Consider the following 22,160-nt stretch of genomic DNA (forward strand, 5'->3'; position numbering starts at 1 on the left):
TGCATTCGGTTTACTTTTATTAAACTAGAGAAGTTCTGAAGTTGCCTTGTTCGTTAATGAGGAAAACGGGGATGAGCTTTTCCCCACACGAGTGATGATCGAAAGTCCCACTCAGAAAAATCTCGGCATTCCTGTCATTCCTGCCTCCGCAGGTGATCTGCTCCAGTTCGGGACAGATTAGTGGGATCTTCTACTGAAGTGTCTGAAACGGACAGACGATGGGCAGCATTGAGGATGTTGACTCGTCGTTTGTTGGGGAGACTTTGAACACTGCTGACACGGTTCCCACTTTCTCCTTCTCGCGTCTCCAGCTGGCCGATCTCGGCTCCAGGGTTCCTCGCCTCGCCCCCCTCTCTCACCGGCACGGGACACCTACGGGCCTGTTCGCCTCACCCTTCCCCTCACCCAGACATTCTGAGACCCCCCCCCCCCACCCCCTCTAACCGGCCAGGAATTATCCCACATTCCTCTGGGCTGAAAACAGGTGATCCTCCAAGGTCAAGCGTGCGTTATCTGCCCGGGGATCAGAACAGGTGCGACAGAGCACACATCAGACCAACAACTGACATCAGTTTTCAGTCCGTAAGATTCACAACACTTTGTGAGTGCAGCACAACATGCCTGGAAGATATGGTACTCATTTGGGGCAATGGAAACACAGGGAGCTTTATGCGGTGGGGATGAGATCACTTCTAATGTAAGGAAGCCGCGGCGCGCTGAGGCCGTCTGTGTTTTCACCGTTGCCTTGGGCTGCGGCTTATTTCAGGCCCTGTGGAGCACAGACATCAGCGGCCTCGCACGAGAAACTGTAGAATGTCAATGCACATTCTCGCTGGTAGGAGCGGAGCAGATCTGCATGGACGCGCTCTGTAAGCAGTTTATACTTCATGTTGAGTTTTCCTGCAGCTGACTCCCAAGAATATTCCCTTTCCCCAAAGCTTCACCAGACTCAACTAGTGGATTCCAGCGTGGCTCGGCTCCCTCTGCTTTTCTTGGGAGAGGGCTTCAATCAGAGTGCAAGACGTCCAGAGACCATTGGGAAAGAAGTGAAACTGTTCAACTCTTTGCCCACAATGACATCAGCCGACCACGGCACCTTTTCAAAGTGTTTATTGTTCAGTTGACATTACAAAATAATATGTAAAAGAAATGAACGGCACTTTGGGTAGGAACTATAGTACAAAGTTTATAGAAAAGCGTCACTGATAATTAAAAAAGACATACAAAAAAACAAAGACATCCTCATGTCAGTGTGCAAATAAGTTTTTACAGACAGAAACGCTTCCATATGAGGCTACGCTTCTAGATAAATTATTTAAATAGCATACATCTACACAAATGAAATAAACTCAACATAAAACAAACACAATAATTTATCAAAACAAAAGCACAGGAAATACATATAGCACAACATTCAGATAACATGTATTTAATCCTTTATGTTCCTGTTTGGGCTTCTACAAAAATATCTTATATACACACAGAATAAAAAAATGATACTAAAGTCTCGCTTAAAAAAAATATATAAGCCAACCAATTTATACTCTGATGCTAAGACATGTGATTCTTGTGCATTGCAGGCCTCAATACAAAAATAATTAATGAGGTAATATTTGTACATGAAGGGTTTCCTTTGATTTCCCCCTGTCAGAAATGTAGGCCTATAAACAAAAGCTCAGGCACACCAGTCATGCACGCGATATGGATGTTTACAGATACTATAAGTGATCTTTAACTGTTTGGGTCTAATGTATTGTTTCATCTTGCCATTAGCCAAAAACAGCCCTACTTGCAAAGGTTTACTCGGGAAGGAAAAAGACTGGCCCGCTCTGTATAAATCCCTTCACACACTCAGTAAAGATTAGAGGTATGAACATAATATTTACTAAGAATCGTGGCTCCAAAGCAGTGTTACGTGCAGCTGTTCCAGAGCCCTGTGCCGTCCTGAATTTTGTGCTCTCCTCGTCTCTTCTAGTGCTCTTTCCTGAGAAGAAGTTTGAATGTTTTTGGGTGGCGGGGTCTTTAAAGGAAGTCAAAATGAAAACTCATAATACAGTTGTCTCGTTGGGTGGCACACATGCACAAACACACAAACCACATTCACTCTCTTTGATAGCAACAGTCAGTTTGGTCCCTCAACAGTTCCTTCAAGCCAAGGAGTTGTCCTACTGCTCTCTTCATACCGACATACCACAGCAGATGTCTACTAATGCTCAAAAATAATATTTAAAACCATGTAACACTCTCCCCTTTGGTCATTTGTCCGCAGAACAATTCTGCCGACAGTTAAGTTGTGCAAAGCAACAAGACGCGGGTTCCCCCTTCAACGCGGATCAGAGCAACAAAGTGAGAGGGCCAATTTCTTCTCAACAGAGCTGTGCTCATGTGGAGTTTGGTGCAGAATCATCATTGAACTTTCATTTGGCGTTATGTCCTGAGGTCAGTTTACCTCATATTAACTCACTTGCTCGTCATTCCTCCAATGTGCAGTTCTCAAAAGAAAAAAGGTTAAAGAGATATCGGTCCAGGTCTTGTATTATATATTCATACCAACGGACAGTCTGCTAGAAGGTCCTGTGCTCCAATTATGTATCTGAAAGAAATTATAGGAGAAAATATGTTAAAAATAAAGTGAAAGGAAATGTAACCGTTCTTTTTAAAATATTAAATAATCGCTTGGTGCTTACCTCTGCATTCGTATTTGAGGTCTGAGAAGTAAACCATCTCCTGAGAGAAGACGTACAACCCTAGTCGCCCACCGGCGTACGTCTTGTCGTAGATGTTCCCAGAATCGGCCATGATCCTCTTGCCTTCATACATGACCACTCTAAAAAAGAAAATGTAGTCACATGAGCTCAATGCCACTATGGCACAAATGATGCAGATCTTGTAACTGAACGAGGGGTCGTGCCTCTGAGGTTTTGAACTCACCTAATAAGTCCAGACGTGGGCCTGTGGGTCAGATGCCATCTGTAGGCAGTGAAGTCCTTCCAGCCAATGTTCTTGGGGTCGTGCCACAAAGTGCGAACCTGAAAAGTAAGATTTTCCATGCTTAGACTCAGAAAAGGATCCAACTAGTTGAACAATATCAAACTCAATGAATGTACACCAACCTGTCCTGCGGTGTCTCCAGTGTGCCACAGGGCGTTCCTCAGATGCTCACCGGGCCCAGTGGTGGAGTTGACCACTTTGATTGACAGGCCCGAGTAGCCTTGAGCTCTTGTGGGCGTGTGCGACCAGTAGGTCTGTGTGATCTGTTTCCACATCACTGTGTAGAACCGGGAGCTCGACTGGTAGCCAAACACGAAACCAGCGTAGTCGTCATCTCTGTCCGTGTTGACGAAGAACGTTCCACTGAAGTCCACTGCGCTGAACTCGTCGTAACCTGAATCCATTAAAGAGATGGTTTAGAGGAGGTTTGCTACCACTTTATGTCCACGCAGAAGAAGGTCTGACTGTGTATTACGCACCAACAGCAATGCCGGGGTCGCAGTTGACGGTCTGCACCAACTCCTTGCCCTGATGCCGGACCACCCAGTTGGGGTCAATCTGGGACGTGCCCTTGGGGTCCAGAGGAACCATTTGGAATCTGCGGAAGTCTGTTTCGCTGATGGCAAAGTTCTCCGGGCACACGTCATGGATGTCCAGAATGTTGTCTTGGTCAAAATCGTCTTTGCACACATCACCGCGGCCGTTGCCTGAGAGGAAAAGACGGAACATGGAAATCAAAGATGGAAAAGGAGCAACAAAACTAAACAAAGGGACTATTTATCAGGTAGATTCCACCGACGTCAAACAAAAGAGCACACATGACACAACGTTGACAGAATGACTCACCGTCAGAGTCCAGCTGATCCGGGTTGAACGCCAGCCTGCAGTTGTCCTTGTCGTCGGGAATGCCGTCGTTGTCGTCGTCGTGGTCGCATGCGTCACCCTTGCCGTCCTTGTCGTGGTCCGCCTGGTTGGCATTGGGTATGTAGGGGCAGTTGTCCAAGTTGTTCTGGTGACCATCCTCGTCAATGTCCTGGTTGTTGTCGCACTTGTCTCCTACGCGATCTGAGTCAGAGTCGAACTGCAGGAGAACAGAATTCCTTTATGATGAGATTTCCCGCTCACACTGTAAGACTCTTGTCCTCGCTTCAACTGATGTATCAGGTGCCGCTGGTCTGAAGGAAGCCCCTTGTTTTCAGGTATGCAAGCAATGTCCTTTCAGACAAGCGAGCGGTGCCCTTGCACTTCATCAGAATTACATATTTGTTCCAAAGCGGGATGAATGGAGAGGAGGCACTGTGGTATTTTACCCTCAAAGTCGGCACATTACTATCTGAACATAGTCAAGCGAAACAGTGATCTACGTTAACCAGCATGGGTTGTTATGGACGGACGAGAGTGTAGTTTACCTGGTCGGGGTTGTGCTCCAGAGGGCAGTTGTCGCAGTGATCACCCACCCCGTCCCTGTCGGTATCTCTCTGATCCACGTTGTAAACATACGGGCAGTTGTCGTTCTCGTTCAGAATGCCTAATGGGTGACACGATTACGACTCATTTAAGCTCACAGGACTGTAAAAAAACTGAATGAAAGGCATTTGAAGAAAAAAACACTTACCATCGCCATCAATGTCAACAGCGCAGGCATCGCCCTCGCCATTGTTGTCAGTGTCCGTTTGATCGGTGTTGGCCTCGTACACGCAGTTGTCACAGCTGTCGCCAATGTCGTCTCTGTCTGCGTCATACTGCGCAGGGTTGTACACTCTTGGGCAGTTGTCCTAATTTTTAAAGAGAAATCAAAACCCACAATGAAATGACTCAAATGGATCATTACTGAAATCAACTGTATGTACAGGAACAAAACTCTACTTGTTCTACTTTTTGTGATGTTCCACTGCAAGCACAGCATTTTTCTTTTTCGCCTAACTTTCCAAATCCACACTAAGAAATATGGCCAAAAAGCCACAGAGTTCTTAATCCTGGCTTCATGCACTGCTACATGTTTTCCACTCTGGTGAAAGCACAAAAACACAGAGACTTTACATTCCTACTGCCCAAAGGAATCATGGCTGCGTCTGATTGCTACGTCTGGCCTCTGAGGAAAGCACACTCTGGGGCTTAAATAAACTGCCGTGATGACTCACCCTATCATCGGGGATCCCATCGTTGTCATCATCGCGGTCACATTCATCACCCAGGCCATCTTTGTCATGATCTTCCTGGCCGGAGTTGGGAAGGTTGGGGCAGTTGTCCTGTAAAGGAACAAAGGAGCAGTTAAGGAGACACTCTTTACAACAATAGAGTCCAGATATTCACGCCGGTCCATGTGGGGTCTGCCTACCTTCTTGCAGTGGTAGGTGGCGTTCTCCACACAATGCAGGTCAATGTTTGGCCATCCGTCAAGGTCACTGTCCTCTCCGCAAATACGGCCGTTCCCAGCGTACCCTGGCTTGCACTCGCAGCGGTACATGGACTCGGAAAAGACGCCCAAGTAGATGCAGTTTGCATTCCTATGGCAGTCGTGGCTCCCGTCTTGGCAGGGGTTACGGGGTTTGCAGACCTAAAGAAAATGACACTGTTAAAAAAAAAGAAACTGGAAGCAGCTAACCTACAAGCCACAGGCACAGTGAGCGAGTAATAACTCTAACCTGTTTTTTAGCAGTCGCCTGTTCCACTCCTCTTCCGAAGGGCTGAGGACCAGAGAAGCGCGCAGGGCAGGGAAGGCAGTTGTAACCGGGCTCGGTGTTCTCACAGCGATGGACTCCGTTATGGGTGTGGCAAGCATCGGGCACCTCTTTACATTCATCGATGTCTTTGCAGGCGACGCCGTTCCCAGAGAAGCCGGGTGGACACCTGCCACACCTGAAAGAGCCGTCGGGGAAGCTGGCGCACTTTGCTCCGGGGAAGCAAGGACTGGAGAGACAACCATCTGTAGAGAAAAATAAACGGCACTTTAAAAAAGGGAAAGCTGCTGCGAATGACTTAATCTGATTTTGGTTGAACATCAAAGCCTGCTTACCAATAGGGCAGTCCTGTTTGTTGCACAATTGAGACAGGGAGGCATCCCCAACGCAATCCTTTCCTCCATATTTGGGGACAGGGTCGGAGCAGAGACGTTTGCGGGTCTGGACTCCTCCGCCACAGGTAACAGTGCAAGTGTCCCATGGTGACCAAGGTCCCCAACCTCCATTGACTAAAGGGTATCATGAAAACATTGTTCAGTTTGTTCCCTTGACTCCAGATACACTCACACATTGTTGATACTTTGCAACTGAAATTCAACCCACCAGGACAGGGTGACTTTTGGCAGATTTCCGTTTGACGCCCTTCCCCCTGGCAGTCCCTGCCCCCCATCTGCGGCGTGGGAGAGTTGCAGAGGCGTATCCGGGTGATGACGCCCTCGCCGCAGGTCACGGAGCACGATGACCAGGGAGACCAGTGGCTCCAACCGCCGTCCTGTTTGACTGTGAGCAACGCATGCCCGATTAATTCATAGCGCTCTCAAACGGTGAACGTCTATCGCCGCAATGGGGTAAAAAAAAAAATATTTTAAAATGTTGCGCGAACTTACAGCGTTTGTCGCATTCCTGAGGGTAGCAGTCACGGGTCTGGACGGAGGTGCCCTCGCAGTTGCTGTTGATGCGGTCACAGGAGCGCCCGCGCTGCTGGATGCCCCGGCCACAAGTCACCGAACAATGGGTCCAGTCGGACCAGGGGGACCAGCCATCCTCTGTGACTGTACGGAGGAAATGATATCTCAAAAGGGGAACCAAGACAATGAGATGAAAGTTCCGAAGCAGATTCAGAAGGAGTCTCACTTGGTCCACAGCGAGGGCAGCACTCTCCATCTGGCACGGTGGCGTTGGCACACGGCATCAGAGGGCAGGAGATTTTGCGACACACGGTAGCAGAGTTCTGGACAGAGGAAGAGTTGAATTAGTCCAAGAATAATGTGGGAGCCGACTGAGCTGGTGCTATTCCAAGCCTTAATGCTCTGATTCATGATGGAGGGATGTTTATCTGTGACATAACACCTTGATAGAAAACCTAATCCTCACTCACACTCTAACTAATTACACAATGCATGAGCAACCTTCACTAGAGGTTGTTGGAGGAAGAAAGAAAAGCCCCCATGCTGCTTTGTTGCTAATGAAGAAGAAGTGTTGGAGGCTTTCAGGCAGAATAGATGCTGTTACAGAGCAAGGCGCTGACACGGACACTATTATCACTTCATAACAGCAGGGACACAGGAGACACGGCGGCGTCTTTCTTCGGGCCGGCTTGCTTAAAGGTCGCATTCCAGCAGGTGTGGTGTGACGCTCACCTGGCAGGTGCACTCGGTGCAGCTATCCACGGTCCATTCATCTTTGTCCTTGTGTTCGAATCCGTTGTGGATGCAAATTCCACCGGGGATGTTCATTTGATTTTTCAGCAGCGTGCTGTCCTCAGACTGGAGGGGAACAGAGGGAGAGAGAGAGAGTTTCTCAGGACGGAGCACGGAAAAGTTTCCCTCTGCCAAAGTTCCGATTCAAATGAATCACTGACCGACAGCGTGATTAAGACATCGCCTTGCCGCTATTGAAGCAGTGCAAACGTGACCGAGAGCCAAACATATTTGTGTATTCAGATGGGTCTCATTAAGGACTCGGCCAGAGACCGCCATTACAGCGACAAGTGGCCGGGGAATGCTTTAAAGACGGAGACGGGAGGAGAAAAAGGAGCAAATGCTGACGGAGAGCAGAGCCTGGAGCTTACCACTTTGCGCAGTTCATTCGACAGCTGTTTAACGACAACGCCGAGTCCCTTGAGCTCCTTGAACATTCCGGCGATGTCCTCACAAAAGAAGCCGCAGACAGCCTGCGGATCTGAATGCAGGGGAAGGACGGTCCAATGATTGACTTCACCGGTTGAGAGGAACGGAGACAAACTTTCAGGGTGGGGTCGAGGGGGGGGGGTCTCACCTTTGGTTCTGTGGCCGGTGTAATCGGCCCTAATGGCTGGGCTGGAGCCGTTGACCGGGTTGTTCAGGGTGAGGACGTCAGTTAAGGTAGCTGCAGAGAGGAAAGAGGACACGTTAATTTCTGTTCACTGGAGCACAAGATAGTCAGTCGACGGACGAACGGTCTTGATCTATTCAGACGTACCTCCACTCTGGCATCCCTTATTTCTCAGTATAGCATCCAGAGGGGTCCCAAAGATGAAGCGGAAGTTTTGAAGCACTCCCTGCGGGACAATGAATTACAGTCAAGACATTTTCTTACAGGACCAAATGTTACTTTTCATCGCAAGTAATTGGGCGAGCCGAATCACTTAGAACTTACCATGAATTTGTCTCTCACGACTCCCTTTCCGATCCTGAGCCTTGCAACGTCGGCCAACTCCTGGGACAGCACTTTGGAGATTGGCAAATCCATCTCTGACACGTTGATCTCCTCGCAGCCGACGAAAAGCTGCACCCGGTCATCCTGGACAAACAGCGTGACGTTCTTCCAGTGTCCGGTGGCCAAGTCAGCATCCTCGATGGACACGACCTGCTGCTGGCTCAGAGTGGAGTAGACCACGTCCAGAGTGTTCGCCTTGCCGTTGGAGATGATCTCGAAAATGGATCCGGAGCCGTCCTTCTTCTCGATGGTCAAAAGGCTGCCCCGGGTCTTCTTGAACTGCTTCAGGTTGACCAGGAGGAGGAAGCCCCTCTCGGCCTGGATAGAGTCCAGGAGGTCCCTGAGGTAGCTGTCTGGCACCGGGGGGATGAGGTCTGCGTTGAGGACCTTGTATGCAGGGCTGTGGGGGTCGACACCTTTGACCAAAGTCACTCCGTTGTGTCTCTTGTTTACCCGGGCCATTTCAAATAGGTCATATACACTGTTATCGCCTCGACTCTCTGCGGGCAAAGAAGAAAAAAAAAATCTCATAATGACCGTGTGCATGAAAATGCATTAAACCAAAATGAAAAATTAAATACATGTATATTATATTTAGTATTACCAAAAATAAAATCATTATAAGAAACTTTATTATATTGAAATGATACTATAGCGTCCCAACTGGTATTATATTATTTTATTAAATTGGGAACTACCTTTACAGGCCAAAAAAGGAAGGATTGATAACAAACGTTTCCCTTCTCACCTGCCAATCTGGCTCCTTCACAGCTCCAAAGCATCAACAGCACACAGATGCCCCACAGCATCATTCCTAAACCTCAAGTGGCCCCTGCTGACAACACAACAACAAACACGCCGTTACGGGACACATCTGTGAGACATATTGCCATTAAAAAAAAAAACGTTAATTGTTAAAATAGTCTACAAACCTTTTTAAAAAATAAAAATCCCCTCCAAAAATAGATGAGAAGAAAGTGCTCGCTTGCTGGACTCAGTGTCCCGTCTCTCTTCCTTTAGAACTCGTTGAAGCGCATCAACTGGTCGGGTGAAAAGTCTCCGTGAGCTCCTCTCCGGGGTTTATTCCGCTGCTTGGACTTATTCTACTGACTGGTTTCAGCGATACGAGCGCTACTTAAACGGTCCGAGGACATTCCTGAGGGCTCGTCTGCACCAATGGGGAGGCTGCGTGGAAAAGAGGGCGGGGCTTATCTTCTTACCTCACAGCCTGTCAGAGGAACATCCGCGACGCACACACACACACACACACACACACACACACACACACACACACACACACGGAGGAGGAAAAAAAGGCATTCCTGAGACATTTCCATCACCGGACAAATATTTAGCACACGCACCGGCGCCAAGATTTGGTCGTTTCCGGTCAAGTCAGAGTCGAATGGTCCTTACTTTATAAGGCTGTCATTTAAATAAATAAATAAAGATATTTTAATGATTCTAAATGAGCAGGCCAATTAATTCGGTAGACTGGTTTTAGAGGATTTAGAAGTAATGTAAAACATTGTATTCCATAACCTTGAAGCCTAACCCTGATATGAATTAATTCCAGCTTAGATTCATGGCATAAAAAATGTAATTAGGTTACTGGTTTCATGTGTTCTTCTCATTCACTCACTGAGTGATGACTATGTAGTGGCTTCAAAGGTCCCCTTATGTCTATAAAGTGTAAAAATAGTTATTTGAATGTCAGAAACACGCACGTTCACACCAAGCATGTGTGTATTTTACTAACTCGGCATGTTTGCTTAAATATATTTAAAATGTAAGTTTGTAAGGTTAACATTGTAGCCGTGTACAGTAATGTCCCCAACATGTAGTGTAGCAGAAGTATAAAGTGGACGAAAAGTGAAATAGCACCTAAAAAACTCAAAGTCACTTTTCACCACTGACCATTTGATCGATTTTTATAAACTAAAACATTTGCTCAGTTTCCTTCAAAATGATGCCATTGTTTATGGCTTAGCAGTTGACCTTTGCCCTCTTTCTCTCTCTCTTCTCTCCCAGACCGATCCTCGGGACAGACTGCTGTCACTTCAGCGCCGTCCTCAGCCGTGGCTACGATGCGACCCAACATCTGGACGGCGGCTCTCCAGCCGGTGTGTGCGCACCACCGGAAACGCCACACTTTTTATGACCACCCCCGGGGCCATTTTGGACCCACGCCGCTTAACACTCCCCCCCCTCGGCTAAAAAAACCCTCCTACAGGAAGTGACGCGGCAGCGATGCTGCTTCACTGCTCACATTGTCTCTCACATGGAAAAACGGCTGCGCGGCTGTGAAATGGGACGAAGGTGGCAAAGGAGCCTCCGGCCTCTTCGTGGGGGAAAGAATCCTTGGGGCATCGGGGGGGGGGGGGCAGGTGTGACTGGCGGCGTCGCAGCGGGCGTGGGGCCGTGAGCTCGCGGCGTGGGAGGTGTGCAACTGACAAGGCCGTGTTGGAGGTGAAAGCACTCGAGCGGGCTGGCCGGAGCCAGCGCAGACAGATAGCGAGTGTTTACTCGGAGTGTGTCCCTCCGCGTTAGTTTCCGAGCGGGGGCGGGCTCGCCAGCGGCTCGCCAGTGTGTGGGAGAGTTTGTTTGCGTTTAATCGCAGAATTTGTCGGCTCCTTTCTGCATGAGCTCAAGATAAAAAAAAAAACCCTTAAAAACTGACAGGGAACGGTGACCTCATGTGGTTTGGATCTTTGTACCTCACCGATTCAGCTGAATGTGTCTGACTTTGTTTAATGTATAATATATTCACACAAACACACGGCTCTCTGTCAAAGAAGACAACATCTCTAATATTTAAACCCAGTAGGTCTGTTTAGAGATGCGTGCTGATTAAGAACCAGCCGGTGCAGGTTTTTTGTTTATTAGATACTCGGCGTGAGCAGCAACCGTTGCTGGAACACGCTCAGGCCAACCTGAGACGTCAAATAGAGACACGGCGCCCCGGGACGCGTTGAGAGGTAATAACGAAGAAGCGCTGTTTCCATGACGCCGAAGGGACGTATCGTAAACCAGCCAAATTGTGCTTGAAGTCCAAAACGAATCCAAACTTCTGACCTCGAGGAGGACAGAACTCCACGGCAACGGAGACGTTCCCACAAACAACAGGGGAGCTACGCCTCACACACACACACACACACACACACACACACACACACACACACACACACACACACCGGTTAATTGATGACTAAGGTGAAATCCAGCAGGCAGGTGAAGAGATTGAAAAGTCATTACTCTGCAGTATTTAACTTTTTACGTCGCCTCAGGCTTCAGCTGGTGGTACCACCAGTGTTTATGAGAACAAAAACCAAATAAATATAGGTTTGGGCTTGAGCGGATTTGTCTTCGCACTCCACTCATAAACATTACTACTCACTTACAATACAATGTAACACAAATAATTTATTTCATGTTAAATTAAAACCTTACTTGCACACCGTGAGCATTAAAAGCAGCATTGTTTTTGTGCGTGTGTTTATGACAGCATGGTAACAGCGTGCCGGAGGTTTTTAGGGTCCATATGACGCACTCGTGTTGCTGTTATCCAACAGACAGGTTTAGACTTTCTCCCAAAATTCACCGTCATCTGCAATGACTAATTCATCAGACACGTGCGGCACCGTTCGTCTGGATGGGCTCCACCGGGACGTCCACATACGTGCGTTTAAACACAAAGAGAGAAAAAAACAGAAGCGCGTGTGTTGGGAGGGAGCGGCGTGTATTGACAACTTCGATTTGGCAAGCGGGGGGGGGGGGGCTTGCTGCAACGCATCGCTCTTATCTGCCACAGAACCTGCCCCGTGGGGCCACCGGCCTCCTGTGACTCACATTTTTTCGAAGAAGAAAGCGGCTCGAGAGGTGGAAGTGGAAAGTGTGCGTAAGGGGCCTGTCAGGTTTGCCAGTGACGGACACGAAGAACACGAGTCACTGATGCACCATGGGCAAGGTCGCCGGCGAGGTCACCTTTGATCAGCGATCACCATCATCGCCAGCTGTTTAAATGGATCCGTAAATCTTCCGCGGTCGGCTCTGTGTTGAACTTTGTGCGCAACATACTTTAATAACTCACATATAACAGGGTGGCTTAATCCTCCTCCAAGTAGATCTGGGAATTGTACGATACCATTTGTCGCCAGACTAAACGCTTTTTCTGTTTTGTTTTGGGCAGATGACAGAACACTCGAGTGACTTGGACCCTCCGGACCCTCCGTAAATCATTGATTGTGATCCCTCCTTGGCGTTGGAGGGACGAGAGGAGGAAATATGGATATTACCAGTGGCTTCGGGGCTGGCGTGACAGTATTATAAGAGCCTGTTCCGTCTGTGTGTGAATGTCTAAAACGTTAATCAATCGCTTGCCTTTGACGCTTCGAACAGCCCGAACGACCCGAGAGGAGGATTTGTGTGGCGGCGGCGGCGGCGTTTAAGCTAGCACCCCCTCTCCACGTGTGCATGGGAGGAAAGCGATTCATCGGTTGCAGTTGAGTCGGCTGGATTCCGGCAAGTGATGTCGGAGTCGTAAAATGTGGGACGGACTCTCCGAGAAGTTTCTCCGAGGGGGGGCTCCTCGAGCACGGGCACGTCGGCCCTCTGCTCGATGAACCCTCGACCAGCGGGCTGACGGACGAGAAGAAGAACCCGCGCAGGGATCTAAAGGTGTTTTGGTTCGGGTTTGTGAAATCCTCATGACCGCGCAGGCGCACGACGGATGAACAACTGCTCACCGCTCAACTTGATTCAATGGAAACTCGACTTCAGGACAACACCAAGTCAGGAGGCCAATACGTATTAGAGCCTTATTCAAGAAGACTTAGTTATTGATCAATTAGGGGTCAGTTAAGTCAGCAAACAGTCGCCGGTTCACACATCCAGCAGATTGTTAAGATTATCTTTCATTCAGCTGAGCTACAGACCAAAGACATCTGGCTATTAAAAAACGATCCACTAGTGTCAACTAGAAGCTACTTTGACAAGGGAAGCCATGGAGGAGTCATGGAGATCCAGTAACGGGAAGCGGCTGACTCAAAATTTATTGCTAGATGATGTGATGCAAAAATGGAAACATTCAGGTGCAAAGGTCCCGCTGCAATCTTCTCCTTCACAGTAAGCTCTGCGTGGAGGCTCTTTCATCAGGAATCGGTCAGAAGACATCCGGCTCTATTGCAAAACACAAGAGTTTTTAAAAAATGTTTTTTTTTTTGTCCTTCTCATAAAATTCCACACCAATTTTAGGAAGTATGCTCACGCGATTCTGACCCGGACACTTTGCATGTTTCCCGTTGCATCACAGGTCAATAACTCCATGGTGGTACGAGCCCGCAGGAAGTCCTGCCATGCTGCATCTACGGCCGGCTTTTAATTGGATCTTTGCACGACTTCTGAAGTTGGGCAAACTATTTAGTCCCAGATTACTTTGTGGATTTTTCAAAACGCAACAATGTCGGAAAACATGCAGAGAATGTCGTTGCACAAGTCAGGCGGTAATTCTAAACTTCATTCAAACCCTCAGAAATGCATCTGAAACTTTAGTGCAGCTTCCGAAAACACAATCATAGCATAGTGTGTGTTAAAGTGTATTTGATGTGTGCAGCCTAAAAAAACTTAATGTTTCACAACTTATTAAGATGAAAAACGCCGATATACAAATCATTGAGGTTTGCTTTAAACATCATATAGTCGGGGACCATAAAACGCGGCGTAAGCGAGCTTATTATCACCTTGTAATGAGAGTGTGTGAGCAACACATCTCTTGCGTATTACTACTTATTTCTGTTTTAGCGCAAAATTGACATATAGTAAAGAAACAATGTACGTTGTAGCGAGAAGTTCATCCTCCAGGCTCCATTCGTCCACAGGTCCAGACTAAATAAACACTCACAAATCTTTAGGCCACATACATTTATTTGGAGAGCTTTACTTCTCACATTCCTGGGCACTTACTCAGGTGCTTGGAAGTAACAGGGTGTGAAGAACAAACAGAGAGCATTCTTGAAAGACATCGTTGCGTATGTGTAGGATGAAGAGTCCCTCACTGACGCCTGACCTACTCTGAAGATAAAAAAAACAAAATAACTACTTGCGCAGTGCCGTCAAATATTCATTTTCGACCTGAATCAACACAACTCAAAGGGCACCATTCCTTCCCCTGAGATTAGTGGGATCCTCTTCAAGTCCCGCTGCAGATCCTTTTCATCATTGTTTTTGGAGGGTAGGAATATTTTTGTTAAGCGGCTAAATCTGCCCTATTTTTGGAATTCCTTCCATTCATGCAGATGTTTTTGCTGAGCAGAACCAGGAGGGATTTCTTCTTTTCCAGTAGCTTTATCGCAGAGATTTGCCTGAAGCTCAAGGTCACACACTTCTGCACCGGTTGCCTCCGGTCTCCTTTTCGGGAGATGTCTACAGGTTTAAACTACAAAACATAAAGTTTGGGGTGTTTTCTTGTAATGTCACAAACACACACAAGCCCTTCTGGTTGCTCCACGCACGTGACGCTTGAGCGGTCGCTCTGTAATTGCAGCGTGCAGAATTTACCGCTGATTCAAAACAGTCGGCTGAGCGGAGCGGGGGTCCACGTGGGGGGGGCGTTCAGAGCCATTCCGCTGCTCTTCCCCAGGAAACTCATCAACAGACTATGAGGGTCACAAGGAAGAAGTTAAGTAATGGCAGCAGTTTATTTTAGTTGTCTTAGCACGAGCTTCTTCCAGTCAGCGTCTGGAAGAAGACGCGAGGCGTCTGCCAGGTCGGACCGGAAAAGCATCAGACACAACAACTTTTAACGTACAAGCTGTCCTCTGCCATGAGGCGCTGATGCACATTCAAAACAATTCAAACAAATGCGTTATTTGCGGCCTCAACCCCTCGAATTTTCCATTTTCCTCTCGTTCTACTTTCCGTCAATCAGCTCCTTGGACGAGCTCCCAGTGAATAATCCACAAAGTCAACGAGGACGGACCCGACGCAGATATTGTCCCGGCTCTTTGTCTGTTACCGCTGGGCCTTTAAGGCCTCCAGCAGCTTGCAAAGCACTTGAAGGAAGTGCTGACTGCTGTTTGTTGTCCCTACATCTTGAAAATGCATCACTGCAATCCCCACAGTGTTCTTCCTACACGCTGCGGGGGGGCTGTTGAGAGCCTGTCATGCTTGTGCATGTTTACATTGAGATGAGTTATTGGTGCTCCCTTAAAAAAAAAAGAAGTCGTTTCAGGTGGTTCTATGGCGGTGGAGCCACTCGTGCTGCACAACGCGGACGAGGGAGAGACGCTTTGCGGGGACACCTAACGCGACTCAAAAGAACTGGACCCCCCCCCCCCCCCCTCTCCCGCGGAGTATCCTATGCAGAGCGCTGAGTGAGGAAGTCTCGCCTTGAACGAATCGGTGGGTTCGAGACGAGCTCTGCTCTGGTCTCACCTGTCAGCGGCCTCAACCGACATCACCCGCAGGTCTCTGGGTAACTCCGGCTTTGACCTTTCCGGTGATTTGGAACGTTGTGCAACCCGTGGTATTTTTAAATCTCGATATTTAAAAATATCGAGAGTTCTCGCTCCTTTTCCTCCCTCTACAATCATCTGTTAAAGATATCTGTCTTCAGACTTTTGGACGTGGATCTGGACCATGAAGCTGTGGATCTGTGGTGCAGATTTGGAAATAAAACACACCGACGGAGCTCACGGAGGGGGGGGGGCATGGACTTCTGAGCTCCCACGTCTCACTTCCTTAAATTCAACATTACACGCCGGATGTTGTTGCAGCTCGTCCGAACGCGAGTCCTCCCTCAGCAGCAGCAGCAGCAGCTCAGTCTCTGTTGCCTCGGCTGCTCAGGAGGCCACTAAAACATCTGGTGGTTCACCATCAACGAACCACCACAGGCCAAGCAGAGCAATAAACGTGGAGCTGTGCGCGACGGGCCGGTAATTAATCATCTTAAAATGAAAAGGGTTGTATGGAATATATATAAAATGTTTTTTTTAGATTCCACTGCTACTTGCTGCTTCCACTGCTACATTTACACTGTATTATTTATCCCTGGAGAGAGAGAGAGGGGTGGGGGGGGGGCACTGGTTCTCAAGCCCATCTCCGTGTAAAATATGAGCCTCACTTTAGGGTTCCTGCTACCGAGCCACAGGGACGACTCGTGTACCGGCTGCTGGGAAAGCGATGATGAAACGGTGTCTAATGCGGGGACACGCTGGCACACGCAGGTGGTGTTCGTTGCTCTTTTTGATGTTCGTCATGTTCAAGATAAGACCTATTACGCTTGACGTTCAAAAACACTCCCAAGGTTCCCGATAAATCGGTCAGTTTAGAACACGTCTGAACCAAACACATATTGTGACACTGTGAGGAAATAATTACACGTTTCCAAGCGTTCGCTGGAAAGTAGGGAGGACTGAGGAGTTTATGAAGAGTTTATAGATAAATATTTGTGAAGTGATTTCAGTTTTAGTTGCTAAACTCCATGTGTTTGCCAGATGTGTGTTGCGTTGTCCCAATAATCAGATAAGACGTTTTGGATCATGATGGTGTCCAAAGTGTGCCCCCCCCCACTATGCCAGGAAACGACACCCAAACAGATTTACTAGCACAAGCAAAAATATGCCTTTTAGGGTCTCTCTCTCTGACCTGACGCGGGAGATTTCTCCGAAATATGGGCCCGAAGCATCAGGTCATCGGGTACCAGGAAACCCCTCCTCTTGTTCGGAGTTTTCCGTGCCACACAGTTCGGAGGTTCCCTCCACAGCTGCAGCTGTAACTCTCTGCCTGTCATGTTTGAGCTTTTACGGTAAAGCTGAAGCCTGCGCCGCCAGGCCTCCGGGGGCCAAGTGGAGACGCCATGTTTTTTTTGTGTTTTTTTGTTGCACGGCAGCGTTGAAGTAGAGGTGAGGTTGGATGCTTCTACAAACAAGGAGGAAAGGAAAAACGTATTCGCCAAGTTAAGTTAAACCTAAAGAAAGTCCAGCTCATACGGTTCTTCACATGAAATGGAAATGTGCACACCGCCGCTCTGTTTAGTCAGCAGACAGCTGCATATAAAAAAAAGTATAAACATGTCTCCTCTGAGTCAGTGAACAGATCGGGGAGCAGCTTGGGTGTTTATTCCATTAGATCTGGATGCAGGTCGACGTCGGGTGCATGCGGGGCAGCACAGGACTCTTTTTTTGTGTTAAAGGTAACAGAGCAACTAAACAAAAACACATGCTGGACACATTCCTGCATTTGCCCCCCTGACTTCTTTATGTTTTAAAGGCTCCTACCACGAGATTATTAGGCTGCAGTTTGCATTATCTACAGTATGAACCTCTCTGGTTTATTCCCCCTGTTAATCACATAAACGTTTTCTGTCTCCGTGAGCTCCGTCGGTGTGTTTTATTTCCAAATCTGCACCACAGATCCACAGCTTCACGGTCCAGTACCACGTCCAAAAGTCTGAAGACAGATATCTTTAACAGATGATTGTAGAGGGAGGAAAAGGGGCGAGAACTCTCGATATTTTTAAATATAGAGATTTAAAAATACCACGGGTTGCACAACGTTCCAAATCACCGGAAAGGTCGAAGCCGGAGTTACCCAGAGACCTGCGGGTGATGTCGGTTGAGGCCGCTGACAGGTGAGACCAGAGCAGAGCTCGTCTCGAACCCACCGATTCGTTCAAGGCGAGACTTCCTCACTCAGCGCTCTGCGTGTGATACTCCGCGGGGGGGTTGGGGGTCCGGGCCCAAGCGACGTGCCGCGTCGGGGGGAAAGTAGAGGAACTGAAGCGGAGTGTTTTGCCTCCCTCGGGTTGCAGATGTTGGAGTCTCGTGACTGACATTTTCCGGCGGCGCTCCAACCGGTGGGGGGGGGGTCAATAAAGGGGGGTGCGTTGCCTCTTGGGTCGCTGCAATGAGCAGCAGCAGCAGCAGCAGCAGCTACTGGAGCCCCCTGCAAGAATGTGTGTTTCCAAAACCCCATTAGACAGCAGAAGGTGAGGAAAAGCTGCCGGTAGGACCCGGGCGCCCTGCAGACAAAGACCCAAAGGCCCCGTATTATTCACTTGTCATCACGGTATCTATTTATCTTTTAGGTTGTAATAAGGAGAGACGGGTCTATCCTAAAAGTCCAACAAACTCATACACACATACCTGAAATGATATAAACAGATTCTGCAGAAACAGATTCACAAAGTGCTCATTTTCACCTCCGCTTCCTGACGTAAAGGTTTAATATATCATAAAGTTTTAGCCCCTACTGACAGTGATCCTAGTCATGACAACAGAGCCTTAGTACCCATAAATCACTGTAATCTCATTATTAATGATATTTGAATAACGTTTGGCTGATCCATATGGATCATGATAAAACCTGAAGTGTTTTACTCCGTACGACAAAGACCTTCCTTCAGTTGTCACGTGACATTATAAAAGACATTTGTAGCATCCCAACAAACACAAAAGAGGTTGACAGCAGAGTGTTGAACATGAGGCCACGGGAGCCGAGCGCTTTTAACGGTTTTCACGCAGCGCCTCCTTCTCTGCCGGCTGAAGGATTTATTAGATTCCCGTTTTGCCCCCTGGGGGGTTCTCATGTGTCCCAGGCCAGCGCCGCCGCCTCTCCTGTCTGCACAGGAGCGCTGTTACTGTACACCTCAGCAACGCAAACCACCACCGGCTCAAGGCGTGCGTGTGCGTGTGTGTGTGCGTGTGCGTGTGCGTGTGCGTGTGTGTGTGTCCTCTGTGGTGTTTCTGGTTGCAGGGGTCAGAGTTGGGTTGAAGGTGAGGATTCACAGCCAGTCCTTGTAAAATGTTGACCTGTTGTGTTTAATTACTCAATAAAGTTTGACCTTTTGAACAAATTGTTTAACGAACTGCGTGACATGAGCAGCATATCCGCAGTTTAACAGTTTAAAATGTTAGAGAATGGGCTGTTACTGAAACTAGTCAGTTCATAGCGTATTTATGAGTTTTTTTTTATTTTAAAAGGATATCGCAAATGAACATAACAATATTTGTTTCTTTACACCTTGGAGAGGGAAGATTAATCTCTGCAGCTGTGCTCTGACTAACTCGCTGAGCATTCCGTACAGAATTGGCGCCGACACCCCCTTCACGGCCAACCTCGGTTGAGTCACCTCGGTGCTTTTTTTTTTTATTTTTGGGGCGAAAGCTCCACTCGTCTGTCTCCCTTCTTTGTTGACTGGGCGCACGGCAGGCAGTCCGCCCTCTGGCTGACGGGGGCCTGATGGGCGTCGCTGACAGAAGATTTTCCAGTGTGGTCCACCGCTGAGGCCCAGCTGGTCCGCGTCCACTCCGACTGAAGAACGCATGCCAGGTTTGCTGGAATTTAAGGAAGCGGCATCTTTGTTTACCCATTTCTTCCCATCAGCCGATCAGCGCTGAAGAGGCTTAAATGGATACAAATTTGAATGCAATAACATACTAGAATATTCTTAGATCTGTATCACCACTCATAGCAATGCTTGCATGTAATGATTGTGTAGAATTTACATGGCATGTTGCATAACTAACAGGCCGTGAACGTGGTCAAGTAGCAGTGATTTTTCCAACAGAACGTGAGTTACTGTGGCTTTTAGTCCTTCTGTTTTTCCAAAAAGGAATTATTTTTTGAACTATCCACATTTGATGATTGCAGCTGATACCTGGACGTGCAACTCATGATAACAAAAAGTCGGGAAAAACCGAGCAGTGTGCCAAGCCAAAGAATACATCACTGTTTGGAGAAGGGAACGACCTGTGATGTTAGATTACATTCATGAAGAACAAGTATCAGTTGGTGTAGAAATAATCTGATGCATTGCAAACGTCTATAATCTAGAACTATGAAAAAAAGCCTGCGGAGCCAGAAGTGGACTTGGTGGCCGGCGAATGCAAAGTCAGCGATGGAAAATTAGCAAACCGTAAGTATGAATGAAACAAAAGAAAAGGCCACATGGTGACAAACCTGTCAAACCCAATACAGTGAAGGATATCGTGAGTATATTATATCTGGAGCGAACGGATATTTGGCAAAAGGAGCACGGATTGCATTTATGGGGCATGAATTACTTGAATGCTTCAACCTATAATTCAGTTCATATTTTGGCCGTGGCAAATGGAAGTGTTAACCACACTAATTTTCACTTATTACCCAGCGCCGCTGTATAGCTTTCATATAGTTTATAGTTCACCTCTCACTAAGTCACGTAAGCTTTCCCCTGCTTTAAAAACGTTTCAGAGCAGTTTTTATCGGCCCGCTGTAGAAACTGACAGGAATGTTTTTTTAAAAGAAAAAAATCCCAAAACAAGTAGTTTCCAGGCTGGTAATTCCCTCCCTTACTGCAGGACCCTTTATCTGGAATCTGTCTTTAAAACTGCTGAGGCAGCGGTTGAATATCGTTTTTTATTTCCCTGAAAATACGACGGTCCACATTACCGAGGGAGGTTTTTAAATAAGCGAGTTGCCAAAGCTGCAGGGGATGAATTTATCAGCATTGCGCTCCCCATCTGTAAAACAGTTGCGCCCCGGGGGGGGACGGGTGGGGGGGGGCGCTGGAAGCCGATCAGGCCCTTATTGACTTAAGCGGTCGGACGTGGACGCGCACAGCTCGTCGACTTGCTGTAAATCAGGACTCGACTCCCCGGACTGAGAATTGTGGGAATTAGTTTGACTGTTTGTCAAGTGGGCAGGAAGATGTGTTGATTGTTAAACCCACAAATACAACAAACCCAATGAGCGGGTTCATCGATAAACGAAGGGACCTGTGCAGCTTGACGGCAAAGGGGCTATTTTGGGGATGATAAGGGGAGGAAACATTTAGATGACTTCCCTTTTGCCTTCAGAGGTGTTTGCATGTCGCCATTGTGTCTTTTCTGGATCGGCCGCCAAACAAGTTGTGGCGTCACAAAGTCAAAGCCTCGTGTCCAGGCCGCACGGAGCCTCGTTTCGGGGGGGAGGGGGGGGGACCGTTTGGTGCATTGTGGGAGGCCCAGCTCGTTACTGCCCCCCAGAGGCAGTGAAGCGCCCGCTCATTGGTGGAGGTCAACCGGAAGCACCTTTCTCCACAGAGGACAAAGCGCTCTACGGCGAGACGGCAAAAGACGCCATGGTTTCGTTTGATTTCAATTCGACATGAGAGAAAAAAAAAATGCTCGCAGGGTCAGAAAAGGAGTAAACAAGTGGGTTCGGATATATTTAGGTTTAATCGACCCAAATATGCTGCTGCAAATGCTCAACAATATATGTATATTCAATAAGCCTGTTCTAAAAAACGCAGCAAGGATTCAATCAACGTTGATGCGATTTAGATTTGCAGCTCCGGTGGACTGACTGGGAGAAGACTGGTAGCCTGTATGTCTGAAACAGCTGGACATTTGGCTGTATTGAAAACAGATGTGGCCTGGAATGTCCACCACATGGAAAAGCTGATTGTGCCTATACCTACAACAGTAATAGGGGATCTCACAGCCAAATTTCTACTCAACTTAACTGAAGAAAAAAAAACCTCTTGGAAAGTTGTGGGGGTCAACAGAGCGAGAGCGGCCTCCTGCTTCCAGCTCTTCTCTTGCAGTCTGTCGACGTCCAAGCAGGATTTTCACACTGTTTCTTTCTGTGTTTCACTCAAAGTCACAGCGTGAAACAGCAAGAAGTTTCCCGTTTGGTGACGAAACACAAATACGATTCCGCGCCGCTGAAACCCCCCCGCGGTGAAAAGAATGTCAGGACCGTTCCTTCCACTTCTGTGGACATTTGCAGTTTGTATCATTTACCGTACGGCTGAGTTACGGCTGGCGCGCC

The 22,160-nt window shown here is 47.8% G+C and overlaps 1 protein-coding gene across 4 annotated transcripts; it reads right to left on the reverse strand.

Annotated features, from left to right (window-relative positions):
* Positions 1-1,095: 1,095 nt before the first annotated feature.
* thbs1a (thrombospondin 1a) lies at positions 1,096-9,481 on the reverse strand. 4 transcript variants are annotated; one of them, XM_040198860.2, is made up of 22 exons: positions 9,302-9,481; positions 9,118-9,201; positions 8,310-8,869; positions 8,133-8,211; positions 7,950-8,039; positions 7,744-7,853; positions 7,313-7,438; positions 6,807-6,903; positions 6,560-6,724; positions 6,276-6,452; positions 6,008-6,181; positions 5,637-5,917; positions 5,330-5,548; positions 5,133-5,240; positions 4,607-4,766; positions 4,401-4,519; positions 3,838-4,072; positions 3,471-3,698; positions 3,114-3,385; positions 2,932-3,029; positions 2,688-2,827; positions 1,096-2,593 (listed from the first exon to the last, which is right to left on the reverse strand). In XM_040198860.2, the coding sequence occupies exons 2-22, from the start codon at positions 9,179-9,181 to the stop codon at positions 2,586-2,588; spliced, it is 3,510 nt and encodes a 1,169-aa protein (XP_040054794.2). In that variant the 5' UTR covers positions 9,182-9,201; positions 9,302-9,481; the 3' UTR covers positions 1,096-2,585. The 4 variants fall into 4 exon arrangements, with proteins under 4 accessions (XP_040054794.2, XP_040054793.2, XP_077945550.1 ...); XM_040198859.2 differs by having other exon boundaries at positions 9,118-9,204; XM_078089424.1 differs by having other exon boundaries at positions 9,118-9,202; positions 9,305-9,446.
* Positions 9,482-22,160: the final 12,679 nt, after the last annotated feature.

The sequence above is a fragment of the Gasterosteus aculeatus genome, chromosome 15, assembly GCF_964276395.1.
Source record: "Gasterosteus aculeatus chromosome 15, fGasAcu3.hap1.1, whole genome shotgun sequence".
NCBI classification, from domain to species: domain Eukaryota; kingdom Metazoa; phylum Chordata; class Actinopteri; order Perciformes; family Gasterosteidae; genus Gasterosteus; species Gasterosteus aculeatus.

What these genes read in the sequence shown, in the direction of transcription:
- thbs1a (XM_040198860.2), bottom strand. Translation starts at nt 9,181, where the DNA reads ATGATGCTGTGGGGCATCTGTGTGCTGTTGATGCTTTGGAGCTGTGAA. An exon ending in CCAAAAGTCACCCTGTCCTG is followed by an intron (nt 6,182 to 6,275) that starts GTGGGTTGAATT and finishes GATACCCTTTAG; the next exon opens with TCAATGGAGGTTGGGGACCT. An exon ending in GGATCAGCTGGACTCTGACG is followed by an intron (nt 3,699 to 3,837) that starts GTGAGTCATTCT and finishes TTTTCCTCTCAG; the next exon opens with GCAACGGCCGCGGTGATGTG.